Raw genomic sequence first — 11,135 nt, forward strand, 5'->3', positions numbered from 1 at the left:
CAGTCCCCAACCTTGTTTGCGCCATGGACCGGTTTATGTCCGACACTATTTTCACAGACCAGCCTTTAAGTACAATAAAATAAAACCAGTACTGGTACCAGAAAAAAGAAGATTTATCCATAACACACAGGAAAAAACCCAGGGAAACTGAGTTAACAATAAAAACGATCAAAAATAACTCTAAAAACCGATGAAAACCCTGAAGACCATACACCCGAGCCTCAACTCTCGCGGCCCGGCACCAAACGACTCACGGACCAGGGGATTGGGGACCACTGATCTAAAGCACCCTGATTGTTGTTGTGAGCTGGTGCTAGATACACAAAACTGAGTTTTTTTTTGTAACTAGCAGGAACTGTGCCTGAGGATTACCACCTGGAAGGTCAGCCCCATTTTACTTCTTGTGCTATCAACAGCAGTTTGATTTCAAGCACACTCTCTGGGCTTAGGGCCCGATTCATTTAGCTGTTGACAATTTGCAACTATTTGACAAGCCAGCATTTGTGTACAGTGGTAAAACCTCTCATGCTGAAAAAGAAGTCAAAAGTGCCTCGCTAACACTTTAAAGTACATTGTTAGCAACTTCCTCCTGAAGTTTTTATGGCAGATTGGCCTTCACAGCTACAGCGTCAAATTTACTGGCCAATAAGAGATCCAGTAATGAGGAAATTTAAATGAAAGAACTGCATTAGGAAATCCTATTATCTCAACACTTGCACTGTATCAGTTATACAACTGAAAATAATGAGGAAGCTTTATATTACCGAGCAGTCTTATCTTTTTATTTTGTCTAGGGAGCAGGGTTCCTTTTTCAGTTTCATCTGTCCCCATTTGGTTTGTTTCCTCCCCTTTAGTATCTGACTCAGCTCTAGGGTTTCCTGTGGAGCCATTTAAAACGATGGAACTGTACTCATTTAAGAGAGAGTGAAATATTGGACTTTACTGAGAGTCTGAGGAGCAGATTCACCAAAACCCCTCAGGGCTTTGCATACGTGAGTTAGTAATGATTGCTTTATAGTACTCCATGTAACGAATGTGTCTAAACTCTGAGTGTTACATGAAGCAAGCTGGAATATATAATAAAGCCAACATATTTTTGAGCTTCTGTATAGTTTTATCCCTCAAAAACACTGATTAGGGTATTGTCATCACCCCCTGGCAGCATAGTTACTGTATTCACCAAGTTTGTGAATACAGTAACTTTCCAGCAAGGTGATGCAGGATTGTCACATTCATGGCACACATGTATCTACTATTAAAAATCTCACACGAGTTTAAATCCCAGTGACTTTGACCCCAAGATCAGAGATCAAGTGTTTTAAAAGTCTTGTGAATGCAATAACGCCACAAAATTGTCAGGTAGGATTTTCAAATTCATACAATAGGTGTATCTACTAGGAGGCCGAGGCGTAGCACTGGCGGCTGCAAGTAAATTAGAAATTTCTTATTTAAAATAATATAATATGCAGCTTGTGAACACTTCCAGCTTTAATTCCTCGTGTTTTTGTTTTGTTTTTTGTTTGTTTGCGGGGGTTTTCAGTTTGGTCATCTTGTATTGCCATCAAACCAAAAAGAACAAGAGTCAGTTTTTTTTGTTGACAACCCTATACTTTATTTATAAAACAATTTCTACTCCAGCTTGAAGGCTAATAATATATATTTATGTCCATGTTGCTCAGTATCCATCTACACAAACCCCCAGTTGTGCACAAAGTCCACAGTATGTCTCTTGGTGAATGTTCAGTCTGAATAAAAGTGAAACCCAGTGAACCTAGAGGTTGGGGCCTTAAACCTGCATTCTGTATGATGGCTGACAGGGGGCAAATTTTGTATTTGCAAAAAGAAGTTTTGTTGTAAAGAGTCTACAGGTGAATGACCTTTGGCTCCCCTGCTCTATGAACTCTTTGCTGATGACTCTACAGTCTCATTTGCTCGTCTCTGTTCAGCTCAAGGGCGTAGATTTGGTTTTGGCATTGGTGGGGACGGGTGTTTCAACCACCGAACCCCGCCCTTTTTCTTTCTTTTTTTTCCTTTTTGTCTTTGCTTCTTGATAAAAAAGGACAAATATACTTGCCTACATATGCTATTCTACATGCTATTAAAACATGTAAAATTACAATTCATAGTTTTATATGTGAATTATATAATGTTAAATTACTATTAAACAAATGACTGACTAAGTATTTTAGACTTTAGTTTACTTCAGCCATATTCCACATAAATCAGGTATCATACAAAAATAAAAATAGCTTCAAATACAGTCAAGACAATAAAAGAATATGACTTTAAGGACTTAAATGTGGGATGGAGCGATTTCGCAGGTCTTTCCTCCCCACTGCTGTCAGACTCCACAACAAAGACTTTTGCAGCTGATCAAACACACATAAGACGTTGTAAGTTGTATTTTTACTCAGGTGTATATAACATTTGTATTCTATTTTTATCCTAATGTATATTTTATTCTATTTTATTCTATTCTTTACAGTTGTGTACAGTATATTATTCTTATTGTATTCTAATTTTTGCTATATAACTTTGCACTGTCCACTTTCTGCTGTGACAAAATGAAAGGTAATCTTATCTTAACACGATTACTTCAGTTATAGTACACCAACTTCTCTTATACATTAGCACTAAGAGAACACTAAATGAACTGGTGGTTTTTGTCCATAAAACTCATCTAAGATGACCACAAAATTATTATTCTGTGCTTGATGTGCCTCACCTTTGGCCCTGGCTTTTCCCCTCTGACTGCACTAGGACATATTGATAAAATAACACATTGATTCGTGCCATATAAAAAGTGAGACAATTCAGATTCTTTGTCAAATCTACACTAATCAATCAATTTACATCAGCAGTTAAACAATTGTAGTGCAAACTGCACTACAATAAGTGGTATGGAATATTTGCAAAATCATGACTACCTCATGATATTTTGTCTCAAAAATTAACCCTATGAATATGTCAGTGCCACTAGGATGAAATTATTGTGTCACCAACATTTTAACGTAGAGACATATAATTCTAGCAGCCTCTTTAAACTAATATCCTGGCTTGCTCGAGGCTGCCGTTTTTTCTTACAGTTTCAATCAAAATTAGACATGTTGCTCTGAGACTGGGAGAACTAATAGAGCTGCTTGTTGTGCAGTTAGTGTCCAAAACACGTAATTCATGGTTGCATACAATTTTAGACTGATGTGGGCCAAAGCCTAGCATAGCCTGTAACGTTATTATGACGGACACATTTCATGAGTGAACTTGGCTTTAAGTGACTTACAGGTTTCTTTGAAAAATACTTTCTTATATGCACGTTCTTCCTCGTTGCTGCCATCCTCCTCTCCTCCTCGCAGCGCAGGTTTGCCGCTGCTGAAACTAAACAGAGCTCCCTGAAAAGCTCAGCCAATCACATTGGCCATATTTGTCACATGAGGTCGGACTCCAGTAGAGAACGTAATTTAACTCTGTCTGCACCGCTGGGTGACTGAGACGCTGACAGATCGATTTTTTTTCTTTCTATCGGTTTTTTTTTTTTTTTACAAGAAGCGATCAAATTATTGGTGGGGACAATTCAATAATCGCTGGATATTGGTGGGGACGTGTCCCCTCCGTCCATGCCAAATCGACGCCCTTGGTTCAACTTCTTCTGTTTCAGCTTCAGATCCACTCCTGACTCAACATACTTGCTTTCAAAACAATAAGATCGTGATGGTCTAAGTGCTTAAGGCTTTAGAATCGAGATCAGCCGTTGTTATGGTGTCTTGACTTTTTATATACAGTCTGTCGGGTAGAAGATTACCTACTGCTTCTGAACTTTTCCATTTTTTGCTGTACTCTCCTGCAAAACTTTAATCAGACCAATGAATCCAATGAAAATGAACTCTATGTTGTCGTTTAGTAATGCTTCCCATGCTTTGAATGATCTGACCATGGGGGAGAAACCTGCTGGGACATCCACTCCTGGAAAAACTGCCAAATGTCTTGAACGTTTTCTATGCGTCAATAATCTTTAACTGTGGATTTGTTTGGAAATGGTCATATAACCTATCCATAGCAGGCAGCAGCATCTTTAAGGCTGTTGCTGATGTCTAATAAGGACTTGGCTTATTTCTATTACATCCTGATACAGGGCAGAGAGGCAGAGAGAGGGTGTCCATGCACCAGGACTGTACATCCTCAGCTATGACCGTTTAATATCTAAATGAAAGAAAGAAGCTGTAGACGACTTATTCTGCAGCCTGTTACTAACTAGTAAATAAACTAGTGAACGGCAGGTTCTCCCTTTGTAGCCATGTCATTTAACAGAAGGTGAAAAAGATTTTTTAAAAATGGATAGCTGCTGAAGCCTGCTTGGGAGGTGACTTGAATGAGTTTCGTGGGAGTAAGTAGCGTGTGTGTCTGTGGGTGGTTGGATTAATAGCTGAGGAATTTGATTGGATGTAATGATGCAGAGCAGAAAGCAATGGGGGAAGTCATTCCCCTCCCGCCCCCTGCTGTCCCCATTGTTAATATTTGGAAAGAATGGTGGGGTGTGGGTATGGAAATATTCATGTGATACACGCATCCTGATAAACGGGCCCATATAGCGTGATGGGCGTGCTCAGGCAGCGTGATACAGTACATTGATGGATTGGCTTTTCTTCTCTGTTGTCTCCAGATAAATAATAATTAGTTCCTCATATCCACTCTTGCCCTCACAGCTCAGCCTCACATTACCCTCTCACCGCTGAGGTTCCAACTTCTGGCTCTGGAGATTAAACTTCTTGTTAGTTCAGGGGATCTGAGCTCGCTTGTTGTAACACAAGCACAGCCCTTTTGCTCACAGACACCGTCTGCAGGGGTCCGCTGTAAACCGTCATGTCACGAAACCTCTCCACAGATATAAGCCGACATCTGACCTTTAATGAACACAAAGGCAGATCCCCGCTGCTGTGGGAGGCTAGCCAGGCTGTCTGACACAGTGCGGTCTAATGAGATGGGTCCTCTTGTCAGAGCCGGTGTCAGACCTTCTCAATGACCATACAAAACACCTACACACCTCATTAGCATCATGCTAATAAGCCATTCTACTGAGGATGCCATGGAGAAACTGGAGTGGAGTGAAAAGAGGGATGGCATGTTCACAGTAATATCAAAGAATTCTTCAGCTATCTGTGCTTTCCTCCAGCTTCAACAATACCTACTCAGATGCTTAAAATATACCATCAGTATAGTACATTTAAGGTGGATTCACTGTATGTTTTAGTTTCCATCGACAAAGCTGTGCATAAGATGTAGGAATTTAACAATTGTCTAGTGATGGGTGTGAGTTTTGTAGACTAAAAACAAATTATTGGGCTAAATGAGGACTAGCATCATGAGGAAATCTTAGCAGTAGTCGTGGGGTGGACCACCCATAGTAGCAAATGTGACATTTATTAATTCATACATTAATCTGCACATACTCATTGGGCTTATTTTGGTATGACTATATGCAGATGACTACATTCAAAATAGAGCTGCAACTAAAGATTATTTGGATAGTCGGCTAAGCATTTAAAAGCTGGAACTTTTTCCGTTCATGTTTCAAAGTTGTTGTTTTTTTTCATTAAATGCTCTTTTTTGCTAAGTGACATCACTTTCATGTGTTTTTGCAAAGTATGAAGCCACAGCTCACAGCTTAACTAGCTTAGCACAAAGGCAGGAAATAGGTAAAATGCTAGCATTGTTCTGACAGAAAATAACAAAATTAAGCACCTTTAAATCTTACTGAATGTTTTAACAGTGCAAACTGAAAATATTCCCCAGAATTTCATAAATATCAGGCTTTATAAGTTCTCATAAATAATCCTGTGTTGTTTCTTTAGGGGCCAGAAACGTAAGCACGAGCAAGATAAGGAGGAAGACGATGTCGACAGCAACAACACAGAAGACAAAGAAGAAGGGGAGAAGTTTGTCGACGAATCTTCCAAAGACTCTAACGAGGAAGAGGAAGGCAGTAACTCGGAGGAAGATGAGATGGCCGCTGCCTTGGAGGCAGAGCTAAATGACTTTATGTGATGATGAAATTAATGGGCTCAAAGACAACAAAACTAAAACCCCAGTCTCCCATAAAAATGGTACCTAAACAATTATTTTTCTGCTTGGGATCTGTGTGTAATTAGGATGTATGAGTGTTGTAATAGAAAATAAAGAAGACAAAAAAAAGATTGTCCTGTACAGAAAGGATGTGTTGTATAAAAATCAAGACAAAAATAAAGACTTAGATTTTTGTAGCATTGATGTATAATCTTTTTGGCAAAAATAACAAAATGCAACAAAAAAAACCTTTGATGTTAACATTTTATTGTAACATAAAAAAACCTGTAGGACACATGAAATTTGATACATTTTGTTTTTCTATTTCGATTTTTTATATTGTTGAGAAACAAATGAGTGAAATCATAACATGTAAATTTTGCTGATTGTACATGCCAAAGAGTTTGAGATAGGTTTACTAAGGCCTGCAGCTAAATATTTTACTCTTGACTTCCAGTTTTATTTTTATTTTTGGCCTCTTTGACAGTTTTTTAGTGTCATGAATGCAACCAGCGGATCTAGACATATGAATGTGTTTCCACAGCTCGTTTCTTCCTCTTCGTTGTGTTTGTACATTTGGTACATTTGCGATAATGAGATCAACTGTTGAGTCTTTTGTGCTCTATAACCATGAAGTGATCCCAACTTTGTTTTTAATATGGCTCACATTTCCTTCATCTGCTACCTTAATTGTTGATCCTTTTGTTAGAATGGATACCTTCCTTTTACTTATCTCCCACTGGAGCCAATCACCAATTGACAAAAGAAACAAAATCTCAATTCCCTTATCTAGTTTGGGTTTTTAATCTGATTTCCTTGTAAGATTTCATTTGTAGCTCCGCATTCTGTGATTTGATGGACTAGTCTGATATTTTGGGAAATATTTCTTGTTGAGAGGTGACCACCTGTAGCTGGCCCAATGTGGGGGATGGCTAAGTGACAAATAATTTGATAATAAAATATTTGTTTTATTCGCCTTTTTATGCAAAAACCTAATCTTTGCCAGTTTTTGCTTTCCCAGTGTGAAGATTTTACTCTTTCTTTCTCATGTACGGTGGTAAATATTTGGTTAACTGTAGTAAGGCAAAAGGAAAAAAAAAATACCTCAGTCTTTTGACAGCCATTTTTCTGTGTTGATATTATGTTGACAAAACTGCTGATTGATTAGTCATGAAAATAATTGTCAGGTTATCAGTAATGAAAATAAAGGTCACTTATTAACAAATGAAGATGTTGTGTTTCATTAAAACAATACATTTTATATCTGTTTTTTCGGGGGTCGGGGGAACGCTAAGCTGTCTGGGATACATGACATCTTTAACTCTTAAGATATTTCCCAAAATGTGAGCTATTCATTTAACTGTAAGTGGTATAAAAAACAAAGTTTGTCACTATTTCGGTTTCTTTCCAGATGCTAGTACACTTGTAGTACTGGTTAATGCGCTAATTTCAACAGTTGCGGGATTAGCATACATGATAACCACATTAGCCGACTGTGGTAGTCTAACTGCTGTATTTGGCTAACATTTTCAACTTGTCAATCCTCTTAGATTCAAAAGAGGACATTAAAATAGTTCATCCTACAATGAAGAAGACTCCACAACATGTAGCTAGCTTTAAAGAAAAACGCTACGATTAGCTACGTCGCTAACTACCATTGGCATTCTCTACAGCAGGGGCGGGCAACTCCAGGCCTTGAGAGCCGGTGTCCTGCAGGTTTTAGATGGGTCCTTGATCCAACACAGCTGATTCAAATGGCTAAATGACCTCCTCAGCGTGTCTTGAAGTTCTCCAGAGGCCTGGTAACGAACTAATCATGTGATTCAGGTGTGTTGACACAGGGTGAGATCTAAAATCTGCAGGACACCGGCCCTCGAGGCCTGGAGTTGCCCTCCCCTCCTCTACAGCACTGACAATGCATACTTTTTTGACAGTCCATTGTTTTCTGCTGTCTTAGATGGCACCCCATGATAGAGTGTGAAGAGTTTCACACACACTTTTTTTTTTTTTTTTTTGCCACCCGAGTAATTACTGCACTGTTGTAGCGATATTAGCAGGAACCCATTCGAAAAAGTCAAATACCCCAGGCTTGAGAGACCACCCTTTTGAAAAAAACAACAACATATACATACCATATTTTTAGACAAGCAAATTGAGAATTTACCACAAAATATATGGATACATCGACTCAGGAGTGAAAACTTGTTCAAACATTTTAATCTTTCATTAGCTATCTAGTGGGAATCAACATTAGCCTGTTGCTGCCCATTAAACATCGCTCTGCTGTTATATACCACCCACACTAGTTGACTGGTGTTAAATTGTGTTTTTATGAATTTGCAGGACATTCCTGTGTGCTGTTGTCACATTTGTGATTATTTTTTTAAAGTAATGAGGCTGTGTTATCACTTACGCGGTATTGGGGGGACAATTCTGACAAAAAAGTCACAATAGCGGCATGACATAAAGACCTTGCAGAAAGCCATGCGTTTGGCAAGATTCTTGTGTAATGGAAAAATGATTGTTGCTTCAGCCAAATTTTTCAAGAGATATTTGTTCGTATCTTCCCGCAGGAAATGATCAACTGTCCCTACTCGCTCCTGGCAGCGTGGAGAGAAAACGGCACAAAACAGCATCTCATTCTTTGTTTTTGGTGGTATCTGTCTGTAGTTCAGGCACATCGGTGACGATACACATTCCAGTTTTTTCTTCTTGAACAGGCTGTGACTAATGGAGCATGTGCTGCACGAGGGTTGCTTACGTTCACCCCTGGTGTTTGGCATCTGTTTAGTGTCAAACCTATAGCACTGAGTCTGTTTTCTTTTTCTTCTCACTTGTAGAACTCAGCAGTGACATATTTTGCATTTAAGCTAATTCAATGAAATCACTGCCCTAAGGCAGGAGGGCTGGTGTCTGTTTGAGTCTCTGTTTAGTAAAAGTTTTACATTTTACTTTGTTTCACCTTTTATGCCCCAAAACTGACAGTGATTGACAGCCATACTTGTTTGTGTTGGTGTTGATTTTATGGTGACTTTCAACTTTACCTAGAGAGAAAAGATACTTACTTTTAATAAAGCAGTTTCCAAAGAACACAGTAGAGTTTTGTGTTGGTTTTTGTTCTGGGATGATATATTTTTACATTTTGAACTTAACCACCTTTAACATCTTAATCATACTCGGGATGAAGTCAGTTAGCCCTTTGCCGTCTGTTCCTAGTTGGGTTTTAAACATTGGAATCATATTGCGTATGACAGCAATAGACTCCCACCAGGAGATGCCACTCGGTTAATGGTCCCAGTGTCATAAAAATAACCAACAGAATTAGCCTTCATTCCATCTTGCCGCTTGGGTTTATGCAACCTGAAAAGAACCCCTGCTTCTGTTTTTTTCCTACTACAAAGACACAAACAGCCTCATTATTGGAGTCTACAAACGGCACAAGTCATCAGTTTGCAATTCTAGATGCAGGAGGGAAACAAGGACCGAAAGAATCATCTATGGATGGCAAACACATAACATTTCCTTCTGTGCTGTTTGTCAGGGCATGGCGATGCCTGGGGCTTTATGGCCAGAAAAAGAAACACATCTGTGATATTACTCTATCATCTTGTCATTCAGTCAGAGTAATGGGTGTTCAGGTGTGATGTTGATTACACAGGACACAGCAGGATAAATCACGGTCATAAAGTCTATTAAAAGCGCAACTCTGCCAGATCTGTTATGGTGCTTGATGTGTTTCTTTCCCGGAACGGCTGATCGTCGGCTGCCTTAAAAGCCAAAGCAAACAGCAGTAAATGGAGGCCCTTTTCCTCCCCGTGTCAAGGCCAGTATCATCCTCTGCTGTGAATTTGCAGAGCTATAGTGCTCAGCAGTGCTTTGATGTCCACATTTGAATGTAAATTAGGCTTATTTTGTAGCTTCGATTTAGACTACATGGTCCTAAAACCTCCTTCCTGCAGAGAGGAACTTACCTTAACTGCCAAATTGCACCACAAAAGCCTTTTTTGTAGAATCCGGCTTTATGGCTGCGGATACAAGAAGTGTGACCTTTCTTTGAATATACATGTTGACAACCTGCAAACACAAAATCATGTTATGTTTCCTGCCTGGTGTGTGGAAAGATCAACATAGTTTTAAGGCAGCAAACATTTTTATGGCAAATCCAGGGTGCTGTAAATAAATGCTGTAACATTTGGACAGTTGTCATCAGTGATAAAAAAGAAAGAATCAGAAATGAAGAAAGAGAAATAGTTACATATATAAATAGTTAAATTCAGTTTTAATGTATGTATATAGTTTTTTGTTGGTTTTTGTTCTGGGATGATATATTTTTACATTTTGAACTTAAGTATTAAATCACAACAACAGTCACCTTAGGGTGCTTTATATTGTAAGGTAAAGACCCTACAATAACACAGAGAAAAACTCCACAATGAGCACTTGGTGACAGTGGGAAGGAAAAACTCCTTTTTCACAGGAAGAAACTTTCAGCACTGTTCAGGTGTAACAGCTGGCCCTGAGTCACATTGTTGCCTTTGACTTTAATAAATACCATTTACAGTAATAATCAGGTGGAAACAGATAATCTTCCACGGCACACCTAAGCAACCGGTGTGAGTAACGGGCAGAACAATTACATTCTCTTCCACTAGAGGGCAGTACAACCACCTGGGTTGCCAACTGCCAGTAAAACAGAAGAAGATGAAGGAGAATTTACATAATAGTCATGCTGTGAGCGAGACAACGCAACGCGTAATTGCAATAGATAAATATTAGAAAAGAAAAAGTAATCAATCTGAGACAATCTGACTGAGAAAATTCCGACCTGAATGAAGGCCCTAGCATGAGTAGTGGTCAGAAGAAAGCAAAAAAGGTATACTGAGGACAAACCGAGCCAATTCCGCGAGTTATCAGTATGTTTCTCGCTACATTTTTTTGGTGGTGTGCTGTGTGATTTTTCTAATGTGAAATATGTGCCGTGGCATCAAAGGGTTGGAAAACACTGATTTGCAGTATGCATATAGCACAGTAAAGCTAACGATGGCTAATACTAAGTGTACCAAATGTTCTTCACCCTG

General features: G+C 39.0%; 1 protein-coding gene across 2 annotated transcripts in view; it reads left to right on the forward strand.

Moving 5' to 3' along the window:
* Positions 1-7,282, forward strand: part of ctdp1 (CTD (carboxy-terminal domain, RNA polymerase II, polypeptide A) phosphatase, subunit 1) — an 87,428-nt gene extending 80,146 nt beyond the window's left edge. For both annotated transcript variants that reach the window (XM_031734399.2, XM_031734400.2), the window contains exon 13: positions 5,847-7,282. In XM_031734399.2, coding sequence (XP_031590259.1) covers positions 5,847-6,039 — 193 coding nt within the window. In that variant the 3' untranslated portion in view covers positions 6,040-7,282. The remainder of the gene's footprint in view (positions 1-5,846) is intronic.
* Positions 7,283-11,135: the final 3,853 nt, after the last annotated feature.

The sequence above is a fragment of the Oreochromis aureus genome, linkage group 22 (genome assembly GCF_013358895.1).
Source record: "Oreochromis aureus strain Israel breed Guangdong linkage group 22, ZZ_aureus, whole genome shotgun sequence".
Taxonomy (NCBI): Eukaryota; Metazoa; Chordata; class Actinopteri; order Cichliformes; family Cichlidae; genus Oreochromis; species Oreochromis aureus.